Genomic DNA, 21,506 nt, shown 5'->3' on the forward strand with positions numbered 1-21,506 from the left:
GGCCTGGGAGCTCAAGAGAGCTATGTGCTCATGCTCCGGCTGCCGGCCCCCAGCCTTCCCCTAGTTGATCCAATCACTAACCTCTGGTAGCGATCCTGCTTCCTTGACGAGAAGCTGTGGCAAATCTTGCTTCCATCAGCATTGTGGTCTGGATGAAGGCAATAAAGGCACTAATGTAAATGTTCTTCAGGCCACAGTATTCGTAGGCCGTCTAGAGACTACCTCTTTGCCGCATCAGACATGATCGTGGTGAGATGTAGGTCCAAGCCTGGGCCCGTCAAAGTCACGGAGAGGAGATCCAATGGTGGAACAACGATGGAACACTATCTTCGCTCACAATGGGTCCCTGCTGCAGGTAGTCAATGTGTGACAGTAGACGACTAAAAGATGGGCAAAAGCTATCGTAACTATAAAAAAAAAACAGCAACAAAATCCACACATTTCGAGGCATGAGGACTCCCAAAACCAGAAATGTGCTGTAAAAATTTGAAGATGGCTACCAGGGTGAAACTTAGGCAAACAATGGTCATTGGCTGGGAGCAGTATGACCCAAAGGACAAGTAACAAGTTACTTAGCTGCATGGGTCATGGGTCTGGCATGGATTCACATGCTCATGAATATTCCCCGTCGTCAAGACTGGAAATCCTATGTAAAATTTAAAACTGTTTCACTTCCACTTACAAACTGTATTTCTCCTTTAAAACCATCACTGTCCTCTGTCTGGGTCATATAGCCCCCTCCCTAAGCACCTCCTTTGGCAGCCATCTTCAGATTTGGTAAGCACGTAAAGTGGCAGTATGACCAAGAAGAGCCTCAGAGTGGTCGGAGGGAGGGTTTGCATGTGAATCCATGCCAGACCCATGCCGGAGAACAATAGTTACAGGTAAGTAACTTGTTCCTTCTCCAGCATGGGGTCTAGCATGGATTCACATGCTCATGTATAACGAATACATAGCAGTACAACATTACACAACCACGGGAGGTGTACAGACTCAGCTCAAGAGAACAGGTTGCGAAGCACTGCTTGGCCTACTCTGAACTCCTCCGTGGAATCCTTATTGACGCAGTAGAACCTCGTGAAGGTGTGCGTGGACCTCCACATAGCAAGCCTGCAGATGTCCAGCAGGGGGACACCAGACAGGAATGCCGTCGTCGCAGCGATCGCTCTGGTTGAGTGGGCTCTCGGATGGCCAGGCAATCTTGATGCGCCAGAGAGCCACCTTGAAATGGAAGCCTTAGACAAGTCCTTCCCATGGTTCACAGGACCAAAATTCACGAACAGTTGTGAAGTCTTCTGAAAACCTTTTGTGCATGTCACATACAACGTCAAGACACGAGCAACGTCCAGCGAGTGCAAGGCCCTTTCAGCCAGTGACTAAGGTTTCGGTAAAAAACAGATAACACCAAGGGCACGTTGAGGTGGAATTCCGACGGACCCTTCGGCATGAAAGAGGGGAGCGTCCGTAGCACCACACTCGATTCATGGAAAGTCAGGTATGGTTGATTGCAGGATATGGCCCAGATCTCGCCCACCCTCCTGGCAGAGGTGATGGCCACCAGGAAAGGTGTTTTCCACGAGAGGGGCCTGATGCATCGGCTCGAAGGGAGCCCTCCCCATGAGCCTCGTCAGAACAACGTTGAAATCCCACAGAAGGGCAGGAGCTGTCATTGGTAGGAAAGATCGAAAAAGTCCTTTGAGGTACTCCTTGATGAGCCGGTGAGACCACAGTAAAGATCTTCCTGGAGACCTTAACAATTTGCGGGGCTGTGACCCGCAATGGGGTAATCTTCTGTGACCTACCCCACTTTATGGACACTCTGGGGGCCGACTCCAATTCGAAAGGTAGTGCCTTGAACTAGTAGTACTGGCCCTGCACTACAAAACGCAGAAACTTTCGATGTGCCTTTTGAATGGGGACGTGGAAATAGGCGTCTTGCAGGTCTGGCAAAATCAAGAAGTCTCCTTCCGCCAGTTGGTCAAGCACGTGCTGCACCGTGACCATCCTGAACTTTTGGGACTTTAAGTATTTGTTGAGACGTCGCAGGTCTAGGATGCGTCTTCAGCCCCCTGTCTTCTTTCTAACCAGAAAGTATCTGGAATAGACTCCAGAGCCCCAGAGCCACTGGGGAATTAGCTCTATCGCCCCTTTCCGCAGCATTGCCTGCACCTCTTCCAGGAGCTGAGGAATGTGCTGCTCCTGACGGGTAACCGGCAGGATCCGCGGACACATGCGCTGGAACTCCAGGGTGTGTCCGTGGGCCAGAGCGTCCAGCACCCCTCTGTCGGTGGTGATCTTCTTCCACTCGCTGACGAACCTCGTCAGCCGGCCGCCCACAGGGGAGCACGCGTGGGGGCCCCCGACGTCCCGTCCAGTTCAAGCCTGTTTCAGAGCGGCATCCTGCCCTGCGGGCGACCGCAACACTGTCCTGCACAACCGTAGGCATGGGAACAGCCTCTGTAGTCTTCCTCGGTCGTGGATCTGGAAGGCTGACGGTACGAAGAGGCTAAACCTTTGGAAAACCTGCTCAACTTTCCCCTGGAGGAGCAAAAAAAGAGCGCTGCTGCTGGAGAGTACCCAAGGAACGGGCCGTCTCCATATCCGCCTTGATGGCCTGGAGAGACTCGTCGACGACCTTCCCAAACAAGTTCTTCCCATCGAAGGGCATGTCCAACACCTTCGCCTGGACTTGCTGCCAGAAATTCATGGCCTTCATCCAGCCTGGTCGACGAAGGAAGACACTGTTCCCCCATCTGCCGGAACCCTGTGTCAGGGACGTCCAACGTCACTGTAATGGTGTGATCAGACGCATTTTCCCCCTCTTGGAAAAGAGTGATTGTCTCATCCTCTCGTCTGGGAGGAACTCCAGAATAGGAACCAGCTTGTACCACAGTTCCCCGTTGTACCTGGCTAGAATCGCCAGTACGTTGGCCGCCTTGATCGTAGACGCTGCAGTGTAAATCAACTTCCTTCCAATGGCGTTCAGCTTCTTCCCCTCGCTGTCTGGAGGGAACAAAGACAACAAGGACAGGTTAGCCGACCGTTTTCTCGCAGCCACTGACACCACCGAATCCAGCAATGGTTGCGACCTCAGGCACTTGGTTGCGGAGTCCGGCACCCGATACTTCTTCACCAGTCTATCCCGTTTGGCTGGAGCCATGCACAAGTTCTTCATGAGGGCAAGGCCCGCATACCACATGTTGTCCAGAAAGGGCACCGCCATGATTCTCTTCCACCTGGACTCGCGCCTCTGGTACAAGAAACCCTCCTTCCTGGTTTCTTCAGGCACAAGCTGAAAAAGCTCAGAGGCTCTGGCGATCATGGAATGGAACAACCCCACCTCGACCAGAGGGGAGGGCCTAGGTGGAGCATCCAAATGCAGAGACTCGCTGCCCGTTGCGACGATAGTCATCCGTGGTCGTGGCCGTCCCCGTTTCTGGGTCTGCTGGGGGAAGGGGGCCCGATGCGTATGTGGAGGCTGAAATGGGGGCATCGGATGACGCTTCCTCTTAGTTGGAATCTGAACAGTGGCCTGGGGGAACCACAGGAACCAGGTCCGGTGGCATCTTCTGGATCTCCAACATCAATGTGTGAAGGGTCGACAGAATTTCCAGAGACACATCCCTCGGCTGAGCTGGCGGGATAGGAAAACTAGGCCCTGCGCCGTCGCTGCTCTTGCCTCGGTCTTCCTCCTTATCCACGTCCTCGAGACGAGAGTGTCATGGCCTGGGAGAGCTCTTTCGGGGCCTGCTCGCCCCCATTGTTTCCCCCCTCTGGGGCTTGAACCGGGGCCTGAGCCAATTTCTCCCCTTCTCGAGTGCCAGCAGACTTGACAAAAGTCACAACCTCTCATCCTTTCTTCTGTGAACTGTTGTCCAACTGTTGTCCAACCAGTAATGCACCTATTTGGTGAGCAAAAACTATATTCGGTCTTCCTTCTATGTTTTGCCTTGCTTCCTATTGGACTGGAATGAGGAAGAGAATACACAAATGACATAGTGACATTTAAAGCTGAGGAAAAGACAATATTTGCCTTTGGGTGCTTAATAAAAGTTATCATTTATGTTTTGGCTTCTGTGAAAATGGCATTTTTTAATGACGAGTACAGACGCTAACATGTTTTTTCAATTTCTTGCAACCGTCCTGCAGACCACATGTCACTGGCCTAGTCTGAATACGTTTTTCAATATTAATTTTTTAGACCAGTCTGCAGACCTCTGTATGGCACAGATGCTGCCTCCAATCAGAAAATCTTGAACACATCAACCCACCCAAATGTCTGTCAAGTCTGGCTTGCCCTATAATGGCAAACCTGCTGTGCCAATGTGGGGGCTAAAATAGCTCTAAATGACTGATCAGAAAAAGCTTGCAGACCTTTGTTCAGGCATTTAACCAGATACAGTTTGCAATTAGCAAGTAGTTTCTGATAAAATAAATACAGTTGGACAAAGTCTTTGGTGCCCTTGCAGATGACCACTTTCCCCATCAGACTCAAAGATCCTGCTAGTAAGGTTCAATGCCTTGATATGCGATTCAAGTCTGTGGGCCTCATCACGAGTTGGGCGGTAATTAGCCCTACCGCCAAACCCCCCGGCGCTATTAGCGCCGGATCACGGGTTTGGCGGTAATGGAATTCCCCATTCCCCACTGAGCCCATTCGGGAATGCCCCATTCCCCATTGGGCTCAATGGATTTCCGCCTGTATAAAAACAGAATGGTGCCTCAATTATGCTATGGACTAGAACTAGCGCTGCTTTGGTGTAGGATCGAGGTTGCAGTATACGAGTCCAAAATTGCAAAATCAATGGTGAGATGTTTGCCGAAAAGTGTGCCATTGGTGGCAATAAGATACAAGCTTGGTCTGCATTCGCTCAGAAGCATCATAGAATGGCGTAGAATGGCCCTATACAGAAAATTGATAACCAGTAAGGAAACAACTTTATACAACATTATGGGTAGGGGCATCAGGAGTGGAGCGCCCACATCTATTAATTATTACCATCTTACTTTTTATCTTGGAACTTAAAACAAATTACCTCAGGAAATCCAACCAATACCAGCAAGGTGAAGATGTTGGTGCGTTTCAGCTGGACAGGCAGTTGCTTCACACAGTGGTCTGTGAACGCTGCTATTACACTGTGCCACTGCGAGCTGGAATTCAACTCCTGCAGAATATCAGCCATGGAACATGCCCAGTCCAAACCCACACGACTGAAAAGTTGAAGACACACATAGTTTGCACTGGCTTTCTAAGTAAATGTAATCATATTAAATACATTAGATTTATTAATAAAGTTATTTTACTTTCAGGTTCTATAACATTGTGATAAAAACATTTTCAAGTGGATGGAACCTATGGCCACATCTCCGTTAAGACTAATCTTCGCCATCACAAGCTACTGTACACCAAACTCCTTCTACACTGTGGAAAACAGGTTTCCTTTAATAGGGTATCTGGGACAGTACACATTTGAATGCCTATAGCACTCCTCTTATCGCTGCAGCAATTAACACCGTGCACTATGTTAAAACCTTGGGCAGACCGACCAAACTCATACATTGAAGAGAACAAAACATGTGCAGCACATACGAGCAGGTAATTTTCACATAACTGCCTTTTCCATCTTCCTTCTCAAAGACTTACCATGGTCAAGACATACCCAAGCAATGACTGGTCTACTAAATATTTGCCAAGAACATATACAAAACAAACATTGGCAATAATAACAGTTTGGGCATTTGTGTAACCATCGGAAAGGCACTTGCCAGGCACTGCTGTCGTGGCATTAACTGAACATTGATGGTAGCAGGTACAAATCTGTGTGAATACCTGGGCATCTAATAGCAGTGCATGGCAAATGCCTAATACTTATACACAAGCCAAAACTGTTGGCTTTGCCCATGCTAGTTTCTAACAAAACTTCAGTGAAGGGCACGCATAGTGCTTATATATCGAGTGGCTGAAGGCAGACCTGGGTAAGACATTTTTATTACACCAGTAGCAGGTTTACAGCTCCTATAAAGTAATTAACTCTCAGAAGAAAAAACACTGACTGGCACTTCGAGTGCAAAGTTTCATGGTAAGGCTTGAGTAAAGCGAGCTCAAGAGTTCCTATGAGGAGAAATGTTGGGCAGGGAGGGGCAGGAACTGGGAGGGAATGGCCATGGGCAGTCAATGGTAAGGAGGGATAGCTCAGGAGCAACACATATGTCTTGAAAACAAGACAATGAAGCGCAACAGCGAACCCCGATCCCGCGCTTAGAAACCCATCTCTGGTATTAAGCATGTTATAAAAGAGCAATTATAATTATAATGGGTGAGCAAATAATCAAACAAAACCTACAAGCTGTGTGTCATATACCATATGACACACAGCTCATATGCCATTTCTCCACACATCTGTCCTGTAATGCAGTGGGTTAGGATTATAGATGCAAGAGCCATCTGATAGCCCAAACTAATGACAGACATTGAACAGGTCATAACACCCATGAATTGATTACAGATTATTAAATGATGTCAGTAGAAAAAAGGCTACAGCACAGAGTAATCAACATCTTCTGACAAGAGCTCCCATCAACTCCTCCCCCAGCGCGCACACACGCGCACACACACACACGCGCGCACACACACACACACACACACACACACACACACACACACACACAAAAAGTAGATCGATCTGTAAAGGTGACAGAAGCATCTGTCTGCGCAGCACATAGACGAAAACAGAATGAGAAAGGGAGTCAGGGTATTTGTATACCCTAGAGGTGGTGCTTAATCTTCTTTGTTATATATTGTGAGTAGAAACTTGGTTGACTTCCTATGCGAGGATGTAGTGGTAATGGAAAGTTATTTTCATCTACCTACACATGCTTTGTCTGCAATTACTGGTGAATGCTGGCGATAACATATTTGTAAATATTAGTAAAAAAACGACTGCGTTGATACATTGGAGTTGGTGCACGAAGGTATTGGAATTTTGCACCTCAGCAGAACGCTACCGATTTATTTTTCAATGCAGCGAAACTGTATTCTGAGGCCTTTACTATGGTGGGTAAAATGTACCAATGCCAAACGGTAAGAATACCATACTGGAGAAGCAACGCTACAAGTACATACAAAGTTGTGCGCTTTGGACATATGCCAATAAGTATTGCCGGGGCCTAGTGCCACTTGACATATGTACAGCTGCTTGTGCACAGTCCCGAAAACCTCCAAGTGTGGAATGTTTTCTGACAAGTACTTTAGTGCATTGACATGGAAGATTTGTATACATTAGGCCTGCTACCTTTAAAGGAACAAATTACTTGCCTGTAACTGTTGTTCTCCAGCATGGGTCTGGCATGGATCCACATGCTCATGCATATTCCCCGTCGTCAGGCTGGGAATCCTCGGTAAAGAAAAAATCAGTATCAGTTTCGTTTCTGATCTGTTTGTGAACTTTGGACCTATGAACCAAGGGAAGGCCCTCTCGAAGGCTTCCATTTCCAGAAGGCTCTCCGGCTGCATCATGCAGTCACCGGTTGGCAAACCGACCATTGCCCGGCTGTCCTAGAGCCCATTCGACGAGAGCGATTGCTGCTACCACGGCGTTCCTATCTGGTGTGCCCCTGCTGGACATCTGCAGGGCTGCTACGTGGAGGTCGACGCACACCTTCACGAGATTCTACTGCGCTGACCTGGATTCCAGGAAAGAGTCCAGGGTTGGCCAAGCAGTGCTGTGCAACCTTTTCGCCTGAAGGTGGGTCTGGTGAGGAGGTAAGAGATACTTAATGTTGAGTTGATGAAATGCTTAATATTGAGCCTTGCCAACTCTCGTGGTTGTGCATGTGTGTACTGCTATGTATTCTTATATTCATGAGCATGTGAATCCATGCCAGACCCCATGCTGGAGAAGGAACAAGTTACTTACCTGTAACTGTTGTTCTCCAGCATGGGTCTGGCATGGTTTCACATGCGAACCCTCCCTCCTTCCCCTCTGCGGCTCTTCACTCGGTCCTACTGCCACTTTATGTGCTACCAAATCTGAGGATGGCTGCCAGGGGAGGGGCTTAGGGAGAGGGCAGTCATTGGCTGGGGGCAGTATGACCTAGAGACCAGTGATTGGTTACTACTAAGAAAGACAGATCAGAAACAAAACTAATACTGATTATTTCTTTACCGAGGATTCCCAGCCTGACGACAGGGAATATTCATGAGCATGTGATTCCATGCCAGACCCCAGGCTGGAGAACGTAAGCCTGCCACCTTTAAACACACGTATCTTCCAAGGGGAGCCTTTGAACCAAGATAAGGATTTGAGCGATGTGACAAACAGCTCGAGTGCAAGATCATTAGGGCTGCAATGCGCTGTACCGCTTTTATCAGTACCAGCTGTTCTGGACTAGGCCTGTCAGAAGGACATTATCATAATCCTGTTTGTACAGTATCCATACGTGGACAACTGTATTTACCCCCTTCGTGGTTTTGCTTCTGAAGCAATTAAGCGACACAAGAGATAAGATTAACTTTCTTTAGAAGCAATTCTTCAAGTAAACGGACAATTGCAGGCCCCACATCTGCTCTCTCCAGTCTACTCTCAAACAGCTCATGTTCTAAATTCTGCTAGTATCTGGTCACTAGCTGCTATGGTTGTGATGTAACAGAGAACACCAAGTGTAAAAGGCATAAGCTGCAGGTGTCACTTAACTGTAACTATTTCTCCAGCATTGGTATCTTTCATAGATTCACATGCTTGAATATTCCCCATCGTCCGACTGGGAATACTCAGTAATTTAAAAATACATATAATACATTTTCCCCATAGGGAAAGCAATACAGATTGTCCATTATGCCTGACAAGGCAATCACTTATGTAGTCCCTCCACCTCACTTTGGTCCTTTATGATCACAACCAATGAGGTGGCAGGGCTTAAGCTCCACACTGGACAGCCATCTTCAGATTTTGAGCCATATTGGACTGCATAGATGACTGCTTGGCCTTGGACCAGCCTCCCAGGGAGATGGGTGGGCTCATGTGAATCTATGAAAGATACCAGTGCTGGAGAAGTACAGAGACAGGTAAGTAACAAAGACTTTGAGCTTTGGATCTTTCATAGATTCATAAGCTTGAATAGAATACCAAGCAGTGTAAGCATGCCACTTACTTACTGAAGCGCATATAGGTCAAAAAGCGCATATAGGTCAAACACTGTACCCTAAAGAGTACATACACCCCTATGCATGCTTGAAACTGAAGGGAAGTAGGGACCAACAATGGCTGCTCCTACCTTATGTAACAGGTGATGCAGGACCGCTTGTTCGACTGGTCACTCCTTACTGACATCTTCCTCCAGGCAGTAGTGTTTGACGAACGTGTGGAGCATGCACCAGGTTGCCGGCATACAGATGCCGTTTATTGGCACTCCCGCTTGAAAAGCCGCTGTCACCACCCTTCCTCTGGTGGAGTGTGCTGTAGCTAGACAAGGAAGAGGATTGCCCTTGGATTGGTGGCAATGAGTGATTGAGTTGGCTGTCCAGTGGGCGAGGCACTGTTTCAAAATGCTTTGCCCCTTGGTGCGCCATGAGTAGGCCACAAAGAGTCTGGAGGAAGTACAAACATTGCTGGTGCGTTGTAGATAGAATTTTAGGACCCTGTGAGAGGTCTAAAGAGTGAAGAGTGTGTTCGGCGCTTGAGTAGTGCTTGCAGACAAAAGTCAGGAGAACTATGCGTTCTGATAGGATCATTCATGATACCACCTTTGGAATGAACTTGGGGTGAGATGTAAGTACCACATAATCCTTCAGGAAGAGTGTAATAGGGGGCTAAGCAGAAAGGGCTTGGAGTTCGCTGATTCGTCTTGCTGACGTTATAGCCACCAAAAATGCGACCTTCTAAGAGAAAAGTCACAAATCATGCATGTGAATTGGCTTGTAGGGAGGCATCAGCTTGGATAAAACCGTTTTCAGGTGCCAGCTGGGAACCGGGGTGGGGAACAGTGGGAAGGTGCCCAACAGCCCCTTGAGAAATGTTTTTACTGCTGGGTCAGTAACAAAGACACGTGTTGTGGACCTCTAGAATCGGATGAGATGGCAGAGACATGAACTTTGATGGAGGATATCGACACATCCTCCATGGCCAAATGGAACAGGTGGGCCAGCAGCTGGTCTTCAGAGACGGGCAGCAGATCAAGCGGTGATGCTGTACACCGTTTGGTGAAGCGCTTTCATTTTCTGGTGTAAGTTATGTGAGTGTATTGTGCCCTGGATGCACTGATGTCCCAGCATTCGCGAGGAAGTTATTAGATTGGAGTGTTTTTGCTGTTCAGGATGGAACCAGGCCCTGAGTGAGAGAAAATCCGGGTCGTGATGAAGAATTGTCCCCTCCTGCTCGGTTAAAAAGAACTGGTGAGCCCTGAGTCGAACGGGCGTGTCCTGTGTCAGTTGTAGTAGGGTCGGGTACCAAACTTGCAGACCATGCTGGCGCTATGAGGGTCATCGGACATGGCTGCACCCTCTTCAGTACCTGGGCGAGTAGTGATGTCAGTGGGGATGCATAGAGGAACTGTCCCATCCAGGGTAGTGAGAATGCATCCCCCAGTGTTTTCTTCTCCAATACCTGGAGGTGAAGCGACAACATATCGGAGAGTGATCCCATCTGTGAAAGATTCAATTGATCACGCCGTCGTCGAGTTCCCATTCATGGGAGGAAGAGAAATCCCTGCTTAACTTGTCCACTAGGACATTGTCCTTTCCTGGGAGATGCTCTGCTTTGACGTGTACCTTGCGCTTGAGGGCCCACTCCCAGAGCTTCTGCAGAAAGAATCGCCGACCTTGAACCCCCTTGCTTGGTGGTTTAGTGCATGGAGGATGCATTGTCCATCTGAATGGTGACCACTTGCCTTGTTAGGACTGGCTGGAAGGATTTCAGTGCCTACCCGATGCCTCTGGGCTTCAGCACATTGATGTTGACCATTCGCCTCTTGTCTGCAGCTCTGACAGATGCGCTCCCCATCCTGACAGGGACACGTCCGTCCTGAAAACAATGTGGAGGTGGGCATCTGAAAAGGTATGCCCTATATGAGGTTGCACTCCATGTTCCACCATTTCAGCACTGTGTGAAAGGGAGGTGAGAGAAGAAAGGGCTCTTCCCATGAACCTGCAGTTTGCGCCCTTTGCTGATCTAGCTCCTCCTGGATTGGCCTCATTCTCAATCTGCAGTTGGGAATTAGGAATATACAAGAGGACATCATGCCGAGGAGGGATTTGAATCGGTGCACCGTGGAGGAGACTTTTCTGAGAAACCAGTTGACTAGTTGCAACATCACCACTATTCTCTCAGCGGATGGCTGGACCTGGGGAATGCGAGTGGCTAGTTCTGCTCCGAGAAGAGAGGGGTTTGCGCTGGTGAGAGTGCTGCCTTAGTCTCGTTGATGGAGAAACCTAACCTTTTTAGTATTACTTCCATTTGCTTGATGGCCCAGCCTGTTCGTTTCCTTGATTTTGCCTTTATCCGCCAGTCGCCCAGGCATGGTAATACCTCTATTCCGGTCAGCCTGACATGTGCCACCTTCAGAGCTAAACACTTTGCAAAAACCCTTGGGGCTGAATTTAATCCGAATGGGAGCATGCAGAATTGGAAGTGCATGTCTCCCACTGTGAACCTGAGGTAGCGCCTGTGTGCTGGATGTATGCGGATATTAAATATGCATCCTCCAAATCAAGTGTAGCCAGAAAGCTATCTTTGTTCAGTCACAGTAAGACCTGCTGGAGTGAGGTCATCTTGAATTTTATGAATTTCACAAACTTATTCCAAGTCTGTAGGTCTAATATTGAGAGCCACTGTCTATGTGTTCTTTCTGACTACGAAAAAAAGAGAATAAAATCCCTTCCCCTTCTGGCCTACCGATACCACCTCTATGACCACTTTTTGCAGAAGTTTGAGTTGCATCAAGTGGTGGACCTTTCATAGTTGTGGAGGTGATGTTGGAGGACGGTCCGTGAATTTGATGGTGTGACCGGCTCGTACGCCCTTAAGCACCCCTTTGTCTGAAGTAACACTCACCCAGTGGTGAATATTGTTGGCTAATCCTACCTCCAACAGGGTTATGTGGAGGGGGAAGCGCTCCCTTGTCAATTTTGTTTCGATTGGGCCCTTGTTTGGCCAGATCTACGCTTGCCTCTCTGCATGATGTACCTGGTAGACGACTGCTGGTACCTGCTTCCTGATGGGAATGACGATGAGGAAGATCTCTGCAAGGAGTATGTTCTGTTGTAACCTCAGTATTTTGAAAATGCACTCCGAAAAAAGCGAAAAGGGCACAGATCATTATCTTTATCCTTCAGGGAGCTAATGGCTCTCGTCTTCATTCCTTTGAGATGGTCGTCCACCTTCTGGCTGAACAGCTCCTGACCATCGAAGGGCATATCAAGAATCTGGGCTTGGACCTCTGGCCTGAAATTTGTCACTTTCATCTAAGCTTGCCTTCTTAGAACTGTGCCATGGGCAATCTGCCTGAAACCGGACTCGGCCACATCTACAGCCGTGCTAATAATGTGGTCTGAGCCAGATTCGCCGTCTGATATGATTGACTGTTGAAACTCTGGAGGCAGGTGTTTTGCAAACTTGGACATCTTGTGCCAAAGTTCTCTGCCATATCTTGATGACATTGCTAGAGCATGTGTTGCTCTTACTGACAGACGCTGCAGCCGCACTTACCCGCCGATTGACTCCAGCTCTTTGTCAGGAGGAATCGTTTGCAGTGATACAGGATTATGGAAGGGCTGCTTGCCTAATCACTGTGATTCGCCCCCTCTCTAATTGGTGCCGCTCCGGAGTGTCCGCAGGTCAGACCATTACAGCAGAATGCCGGAATATCAGTGTGGCCTTGACCGTCACGTGCCCCCAACAGGAAGCACACTTTGCTCGGCAGTTAATGATAACTTTGTTCCCCTCCCTCAGGCATGCAGTGCACCCTGGCTCATTCCATCCAAGAAACCCAGCTAGTTACAGTTTCTTATAAGCGCAGAAGGAGTACATCATTTGCTTGTCTTGTGTTCCCACTCCAGGCAGCCACGGTGCTATGGGCAGTTTTGGGTGGCATCCCCTGTGTGTATTGTTGATTGTAGGAGCTGTGCACTGCTTGTATATTCACAGGCGTTCCGTCTGTGCTATCCGTGCAAGGTGTTTCAGTGCTCGTTGTGCGGAGTTTGCAGCACTGCTTCTCCTGTTGCGCCAGTATCACATCACTATCAGATATTGAGTTACACTCCATTGGGAGAAGATTATCGACCAAATCAGCCACACTTGCCAGATCTGGAGGTGGTGCTGTTTCTGTCTCTCTATTGAACTTCGTCCCCTCCGTTGGGTCGCCACCAATGATTCGAGGTCCCTGCCTGTCCTGGATTACCTCTGGCACTCTGGCAGGTAATACCCGAGTATGTTGCCCCCACCCAGTGACAGTTGCAGTCTTGGTCGGTGTAGAGCCGGGGGCTCACCTTTCGCACTGAACCCGGGAGTGAGTTCTGGTGGCCTGCTAGGGTCTCAGCCTTCCGGTGGGAGATCACTGAGGGAAGGGCTCCATTTCTTCTCCACCCCTGCAGTAGTGTTAGCTTCAGAGCCGTAGTTACATGGGGATAGCAAGCAAAAAAAAAGGCCACGTACCGGGTCCGCCTTCCTACATGCACTGCTTCACATTCGTTAAACGGGCTGCATCACTGTTTCTCCGTTGTGTTCGACTCGTTTGGCCCACACCATCTGTTGGGGCGCTCAGGAGTCGGGCGGACCCGGGTTGAGGCGGGCTGGGCAACACAAATCAGGTCCTCCTTTATTCAAGCATGGATCACTTCGGGGAAGGGACGGCAATCTGGGCCATTGAGTAGGATTGCCATGGCAGAGCAGTCTACGTTCCCGTGTAGTATGCAGAGCATTGCCGTGTTTGTCCTGGGCCGCTCCTTAATACAGGGGATTCCACCTCTACTGGGTCTTGCCGCGGTTCACCGCTTCCCCTGCCCGCCAGGCAGAAAGTCTGTGTACATATATGCTGGTTGTGCAGGGAGGGCTTTCCCCGCGTGCGTCTTCCTCCGCTCGTGTTGGTTGCAGGGCAGGCCTCTCCCCCGAGCACGCGTTTTTCCCTGAGAAGGAGCTTGGGGCAGTATCAGTGCCCGCAAGTTTTCGGGCGCCCGTTGATGGACTGCGGATCAGTTCAAAGGGTGCTCTAGCACCTCATGCACACTCAGAGAGCGGGCAGGGCGTCTGTGTCTGGCTGCCCGCGCCAGGCAGGCAGCATGCGCTGCTCAGGCACTCCGGAGGCTCAGGTCAGTTTTTTTTTTTTGGTTTAGTTACATAATAACTTAACTTTTACAAAAAAAATTATTTGAATTAAAACATCGGAATTAATAAAGAGTATACATAAAACATAGTTTCTCAATACAAAATTCACACTTGCTACATACAATTTAATTTCTTACAACAGTATACATTTAAAAGAAAAGATTAAAATTTAATTTGCCCACATTCTGTTTTTTTCCTCACAAAGCATCTAAATGCTCCCAGTTCCTAAAAGTGAATCATTTTACCCCATAGACTAACCATGTATCCCATTTTTTTTTTTTTAGAGACAGCAATAATTCTTCAAGAACCTAACTACAGCAAACTGTAATTTGACTCGTTTACCAACATGTCAAGCCACAGAAGATCCAAATCCACACACTCAGTGTTTGGTACATGTTTACTAAAGTGGCTAATGCGTTCTTTCCTTAGTCCTTGCACTCGGTCAGTAAGTGCTCCAAGGTCTCCCAGTTCTCCTTTTGCTTACAAAATCTGCAAAAGCAGAATCCCTTACTCTGCCTGCTTCTGATGTCTAATATTTCTCCCGTGCTCAGCTCAGCACGTGTAAGCGGAATCTCATGTATTCCTGCCTCCACGCTCTATCAGGAAATTTGATTAGATATGGTGCCAGCTCCTCCATCTTTTTGCATTCAGAAGCAATATGATTGTATAAATGGGTCATCTTAACCTCTTGGACAGTTAGATTCCAGTCGGAGTGAAGCAGCAGTTTTTTTTACAATCATTGGGTTCATAATAAGCATGTCTCTAGGAACCCCCAATTTGTCTAGAACTTCATTTGCTTCCTCCGTCATGTCCCTAAAATACATAGATGTGGGCGCTCCACTCCTGATGCCCCTACCCATAATGTTGTATAAAGTTGTTTCCTTACTGTTTATCAATTTTCTGTATAGGGCCATTCTACGCCATTCTATGATGCTTCTGAGCGAATGCAGACCAAGCTTGTATCTTATTGCCACCAATGGCACACATTTCGGCAAACATCTCACCATTGATTTTGCAATTTTGGACTCGTATACTGCAACCTCGATCCTACACCATAGCAGCGCTAGTTCTAGTCCATAGCATAATTGAGGCACTATTCTGTTTTTATACAGGCGGATATATGGTATTAATGAAAATGTACCATATTTTATGTCAATTTTACATAATTGAGCTATCATGGGGCCGATTTTCGCTTCTAGTAGGGCCCGAAAATGTGCCTTATTCTTATTTCCAAAGACAGTGTATCCTAGATATCTTATTGCCGTCTTTGTCAGTAATTTCTCATGGTTTAGGAACAGAGCATTCGTTTTTTGCTTTTTCTTGTGCAATAAACATACAATCACTGTTTTTGAATAATTAATTTTTAATCAATTGGTGAGGATATATTCTTTAAAAGCAGTTAAAAGACGTTGGAGATCTATGGGATTATGATCATATGGGGTCACATCATCTGCATAGGCAGTCCATTGGCTCTTAGTGCCCTCAACTTTAGGTGAATTTATGGCCAACTTTTTAAAGCTCCCTCCCATGTCAGAAAAAAATTAATTAAATATTGTCGGAGCATATATGCACCCTTGCCGGAGGCCATTTTTAACCCCGATTTCTTGTGATAGGTTTCCCTCCACACTAAGTCGCACCTTTAATCTAGAGTCTTCATGCATGTTATATACAATTGACAACGGAGGAGCTGGCATCCCTAAATTGGCTAATTTGGTCCACAGGATTTATCTATCCACTAGATCAAAAGCTGATGTTAAATCAATTAACGTTAAGTAGATAGGAAGATTTTCAGCAGTCCACGCCGCTTTTTGCATGATGTTAATTAGTAGTCCTCCTGCATCTGTACCCACGTTATTTCTAAATCCGAACTGGAAAGGCGACAGAATATTACATTTATCCATCCAACTTCGAATGTGCTCTAAAACAAGGCTTGAGAATATTTTGAAATCAACGTCCAACAGGGCTATTGGTCTTTAACTAGTGGGTAGAGCCCTATCCCCATTCTTATAGATTAGAACTATATATGACATTCTCCAGCAATTTGGAAAGAGTTGTACCTTGAGGATGTCTTTGACAAAAAGAAATAGCATTTTGGCCCATAAATTAGCATTCCCCTTCAAAACCTAGTTACAGAGCAAATTTGGGCCGGGAGCCCTGGATGGAGAGCTTTTCACAATAATATCTTCAATTTCCTTTACACAGACAGGGATATTCCATGTGGCATTTTCAATATCTGGCGATGGAATCCATGCCACACTTGGGGGCTATACAGGCTACTAAAGTGTCCTTCCCATTTCTCCGAGTTGATACATGTTGTTTGGGCTTTAGTTTGATCTATCCCTCCATTATTAAGCAGAGTCCAAAATCTCAGAGTATTTACATCACACAACGATCTTAACATATCCTCTGCGTCTCACTGATAAAGCTTTGCACGCAGGCACCTTAATTTATTTTTCCATTTATTTTTTACTGCGTGAAATTCCCGCGATTCCGCCTCTGAATAAGAGCATTCATGATGCCTGCGAAAACTGCGAATTTCACGATTTCTAACCTGCTTAAGTATTTTCATTTCTTCAGAATATGCGTGCTTGTGCCGTTCTTTACTTTTTGCATTTTTCTTTATCCCTGCTTTCCCTCGGATTACATATTCAATATAGTTCACAAAGGAGTCGTGGGAAATACTACTTTTTTTTTTGGGCATACACGTTATTTTGGAAACCTGCCTGGAAGAGTATATGGACTTCCTCAATATTCGTTTTATGCCATGCAATTCTATTCAATTGGGCATTCACTGCTAATCTTATATTATAATTTTGTGCCTCGCCCCTATCCGTATCTACCAGCAGTGTCATCTTTAACATTTTGTGGTCGCTCTCCTTTGTACTGATCAAGACAAAATCCTGGACGAGGGTAAAAGTGTTGGTACAGACAAAAATATAGTCTATAGTGGATAGCCACTTTCCATTTGACCATGTTGATTTGTCCATTGAGTCTTCCATTAGATCTTTTACGCCTTGCAGCCCCCATCCTCCCAAAAAATGGGCCCATATGTCCCCCTGTTGATGTTTCCGTGTCAACCCTTTCACTAATCAACCGTCCAACCCTACATTCATTCGTGCCTTCTTCCAAACATATTTCAGAATTAAAATCCCCACACATAATAATATACAGTTTCTTATTCATGTCCTGAAATTCCCGTATTACAAGATCTATTGCCTCGATGTTTGCCTTTAGGTCGCATTCAGGTTGCCAGTATATGTTTATAATTAAAAGGAACATGGGTAGTTTCCTGTGCCCTATTTTCACTAGGACAGCTATATACCCTTTATTTATGTGGAGATTTTTTAGGGTTGTAAAGTCTATATTGTTCTTAATTGCGATTAAGAGGCCCCCAGACGGTCTCCCCTTGGGTTTTTTTTGGGCTGGTTCCTGAAAGACAGTGAAACCATCTAATACTATCGGGGTCTCGGCCCACGTTTCTTGTATGCATAGGAACAAATAAACAGAGCGCCGAGCACGTATCATAAGAATACAGTAGAGCTTGCGATCCCCTGGAGTTCCATGAAAGTGAGCTTTGCAGTGCTCTAGGGGGAGTCTTTCAGGCATTGAATCTTGGAGATTGATTCTCTCAAGGTCAATGCCAACCATCTGAGCTCAGCCACCTCATTTGCATGCATCTCTGTGTTCGTATCTCTTACTCCTTCTCGATTATTTCTCCCCTGCACCTCGCTGGGATACCCGCCCATCTCCCCTCTCTGTTGTTTCCCTGAACCCTGACTGAAATGTACTATATCATACCCAAATCTTTGTAGTGCCACTCCTTCAGTAAGAGCAAGTTCATATGTTGCTCTTGAATGGAACACAATCCTTACACAGTCATATCTTTTTGGGTGTATATAGTCAATGACCTTACTGGATGAGATTAGGGAGAGCCGAGGTATTTCGTTAAACAGAGAGAGAATCGGCCCTCGATTTACAGACGGGGTCCTCCTATTGTAAGCATGAAATTCAATATGACGCTGGGGTCGTCCACAAATTTCGGCTCCCTCCATTCTCTTCGGTCTTTTGGACAAGCACTATATAGCGTTGGATCTTGCCCCTCTGCCCTTGAGTGTCTACCTGTCTCCCTCTCCCTATTCTCACCCCTCTCACTGTCCCTCTTACCATCCTTATCTCGTTTATATTCTCTACCTTGTTCAAGGCCCTGTTTTATGTTTCACATTTCGGCTATCTCCCGGATCCGCTCTTCAAATCCCTTAGCCTCATTTTGGATTTTATTTACAGTTGGTCCCCCATCCTTACATACCTCTCCCCTGTCCATCACACTATCCTGTGTATTTGTCAAAACAGGCCCTTGTTTCCCTAGAGTCGCCCGTATGTCTGGACCAACTTCATTCATTTGGGCCTTTGGTAGCTGTTCATTCAGTTTTTTATTTTCTTCCACTATCTCTTGCGAAGGGATCCTCTGCTGTTCTCCCTCGTACCCTTTGCAGTCAGATAATGATAATGCAGATGGAAAAGAGGGTCCAAACTTAGAGGGGTTTTGAAGGATTTTGATGAGCGCTTCTTGTACCAGTTTTTTTGATGTCTTCACTAGGGATCACTGGCGACTCACTGGTATAAGGGTCCTCCGTATCTTGCCCTCCCGCAGGTTCCATTCCCTCATGCTGTATAGAGCTGATATGGTTGTTAAGGTTGTCTACTGCCTTAGGGACTATTTTATTTTCTGCTGCTCCATCTACCATTTCGGGCACTCTTTCTATTATTAGCTTTTCCTTATTTTTTAAGCCAAAAAACTGCTGGATACTCCCTTCCTCCTTGGGTCCTTCTAATTTACTTCCGTTCTGCTTCTTTTGGTCTTTTTTGTTTACTTCAGTTTTTTTTTATTTTTTGGATTAGCTTTACTGATTTTCCCTTTGTGGTTCATAGCTTCTGAGAGGGTATTCTTGACTTGTCCATATTCATTACCATTTATCTCCAATACACTTCCTACTGTACAGTCTATGACACCCTTCTTGATTAATTCCTGTCTGTCCAGCATTTCCTTCACCTCCAAAGCTAATTTACTTTCTTCATTTAGCTGGGTGAAGTCTAATAGTCCTCCCTCTTTTGATAAGCTACATATGTCTTTAATGTTTGTGTTAATGTTTTTCATCTTGGGAGAGGGTTGGTTTTTCAGTTTTTTAGTCGCCATTGTATTTCCCCCCTTCTCACTCTTTGCACTTCTTTTAAGGGCCCTTGCTCGCATTTTCTTTTCTCTGTGTGTGATTACATACACAAACGTGGTCTTTTCTTCCTGATTTTAATCTCCCCCAGATATCTGCTTCTGTACTAGAATTTGAGCAGCCTCATCCTTCATCACCTCCAACAGTCCCGATGAACTGTCCGGCTTATTCCCTGCTATCTGATCTGTGTGTTATTTTTTATCTTTCCCAGCATGCTTTCGCTTTGATTTTCCACAGTTTTAATCTTTTCTTGATTCATTATTATCATTCTTTTTAGTTCGTTCACGTCTTCCCAAGTTATTTTTCCCTTACTTTCATTCTCACAGGGCAGATTCATCCCGTAGGGATCTCTCTTGGGGGCAAAGAGTTATTACTTTTATCTACTGCCAGAGCCTTATCCGCTCTATCTTCATTCTCTGTTTGGGAGCCTTTGTTAAGCGTCATCTTAATGTCCTTTGGTGTGTTTATAGGGGTTTCTTTTCTGCATGTATAAACCCTTCCAGCCTGCTTAGTTTTTCTGTACATTCTACCATCATGAATCTTAATTCCTGTATCTCCCCGTGGGTCCTTTCGTGCCCCTTATCCAGGAGATTAAGAATCCTGGTTAGGACCGGAAAGGACTCAGGTTCTGACATGATTTCATCCATGTCGAGTTCCTTATTGGGCTGATTACTCTCTCGACTCCTGGGGGGGGTGGGATAGGTCGGACTAGAGCATTTGTGTGACGTTGACTTGTCATCTCCCATTTCCCCACCTCCGAACATGCCCATCGTTTGCCCCATAATATTCTCACGGTGCCGAGGTTTTAGAGGTGTCTCGTGCTCCTCCATTCTTCCAATGATAGATTTATGTAGGTGCACATTTTCGAGGCCTCCTCCCCTAGCCCTTGCTGGGGTAAAGGGCCCCGTTGAGAGCCTAACCCTTCTGTCCACCTCAGCAGACACTACAGGGGCCAGAAGGGACGTATCCAGCTGGGGTGTAGAAGGCATGGTGTCGTCCATGTTTAGGGCCGAGGGCCTTACGGGTATTTCTTGCATGCTTAAAAAGCTTTTCTGCGCTGTCTTTCCTATAAAATCTATCTTCTTAAATGACTCCATTTGGGCCTTTATCCGTTCGCTTAGTGCATTTGGTAATGGCAGGAATTCAATTCCACTTAGTTACCATTTGTCTGTCTCGGCCGCCCCAACACACCCCTGGTATCTTCATCATTCATTTTAATGAGGCAGGGGCTTGTCACTAGGGGATTAATTGTGTGTGTGAATACAAAGGTCCCACTTGCAATTATTGTGTTTTGCCTCTCAGGTTTAACTCTTGTGTTTTGCCTCTCAAGTTTTTTTTTGTGGCTCGCGCAACGTTGGTATCTTGCCACTCCTTAGGGTTCCCACCATGCTCCAGAAGCAGGGTCACCCTCGCCCTTGTACACCACTTTGCTTTTTACAATTTTTCCTTCCCGTTATTTTCCTTTTCTCCCACTCGAGTCACCTAGCCGACATTCGCTAAATAACACCTTTCTGTACTCTGATAACTCCTCCCCCCTACGCATTTCTCCCTTTATTTGGTTTACCAAGTTACTTTCACTTATGAGAATGTAGTATATCCTGTGGGTGAAGCACTGCCCTTTGGGCGTACAGTCCAATACAGCGTGACTTAGTAGCAAAGCGCCCGGCAGTATAAACTTCTTAATCTTACAAAATCTTACAGAATGGGTGAAGATTCTTGTAAGGCACCAACTTTCTTTGCATCCTTATATCAGACCCTTCAACCACGCACATAATACACTCAATTCTTCATTTATGCCGGTATAGTGTGTAGCACTGCCCTTAGTGCTCACAGTCCATACGATTTGGCTAAATTACAAAGTACCTAGCAATATTAACCACTGTAACTTGCGAAATCTGCTGAATGGGCGCAGGTCTTTCGGACCACCAACTTTCTAAGCGGCGTTGTATCAGTCCCCACACCCACA

General features: G+C 46.5%; 1 protein-coding gene across 3 annotated transcripts in view; it reads right to left on the bottom strand.

Moving 5' to 3' along the window:
- Positions 1-21,506, bottom strand: part of ZZEF1 (zinc finger ZZ-type and EF-hand domain containing 1) — a 3,309,810-nt gene that overhangs the window by 915,656 nt on the left and 2,372,648 nt on the right. For all 3 annotated transcript variants that reach the window (XM_069614719.1, XM_069614718.1, XM_069614717.1), the window contains exon 41: positions 5,037-5,211. In XM_069614719.1, coding sequence (XP_069470820.1) covers positions 5,037-5,211 — 175 coding nt within the window. The remainder of the gene's footprint in view (positions 1-5,036; positions 5,212-21,506) is intronic.

Source organism: Ambystoma mexicanum, chromosome 9 (assembly GCF_040938575.1).
Source record: "Ambystoma mexicanum isolate Mex_15411 chromosome 9, UKY_AmexF1_1, whole genome shotgun sequence".
Classification (NCBI taxonomy): Eukaryota; Metazoa; Chordata; class Amphibia; order Caudata; family Ambystomatidae; genus Ambystoma; species Ambystoma mexicanum.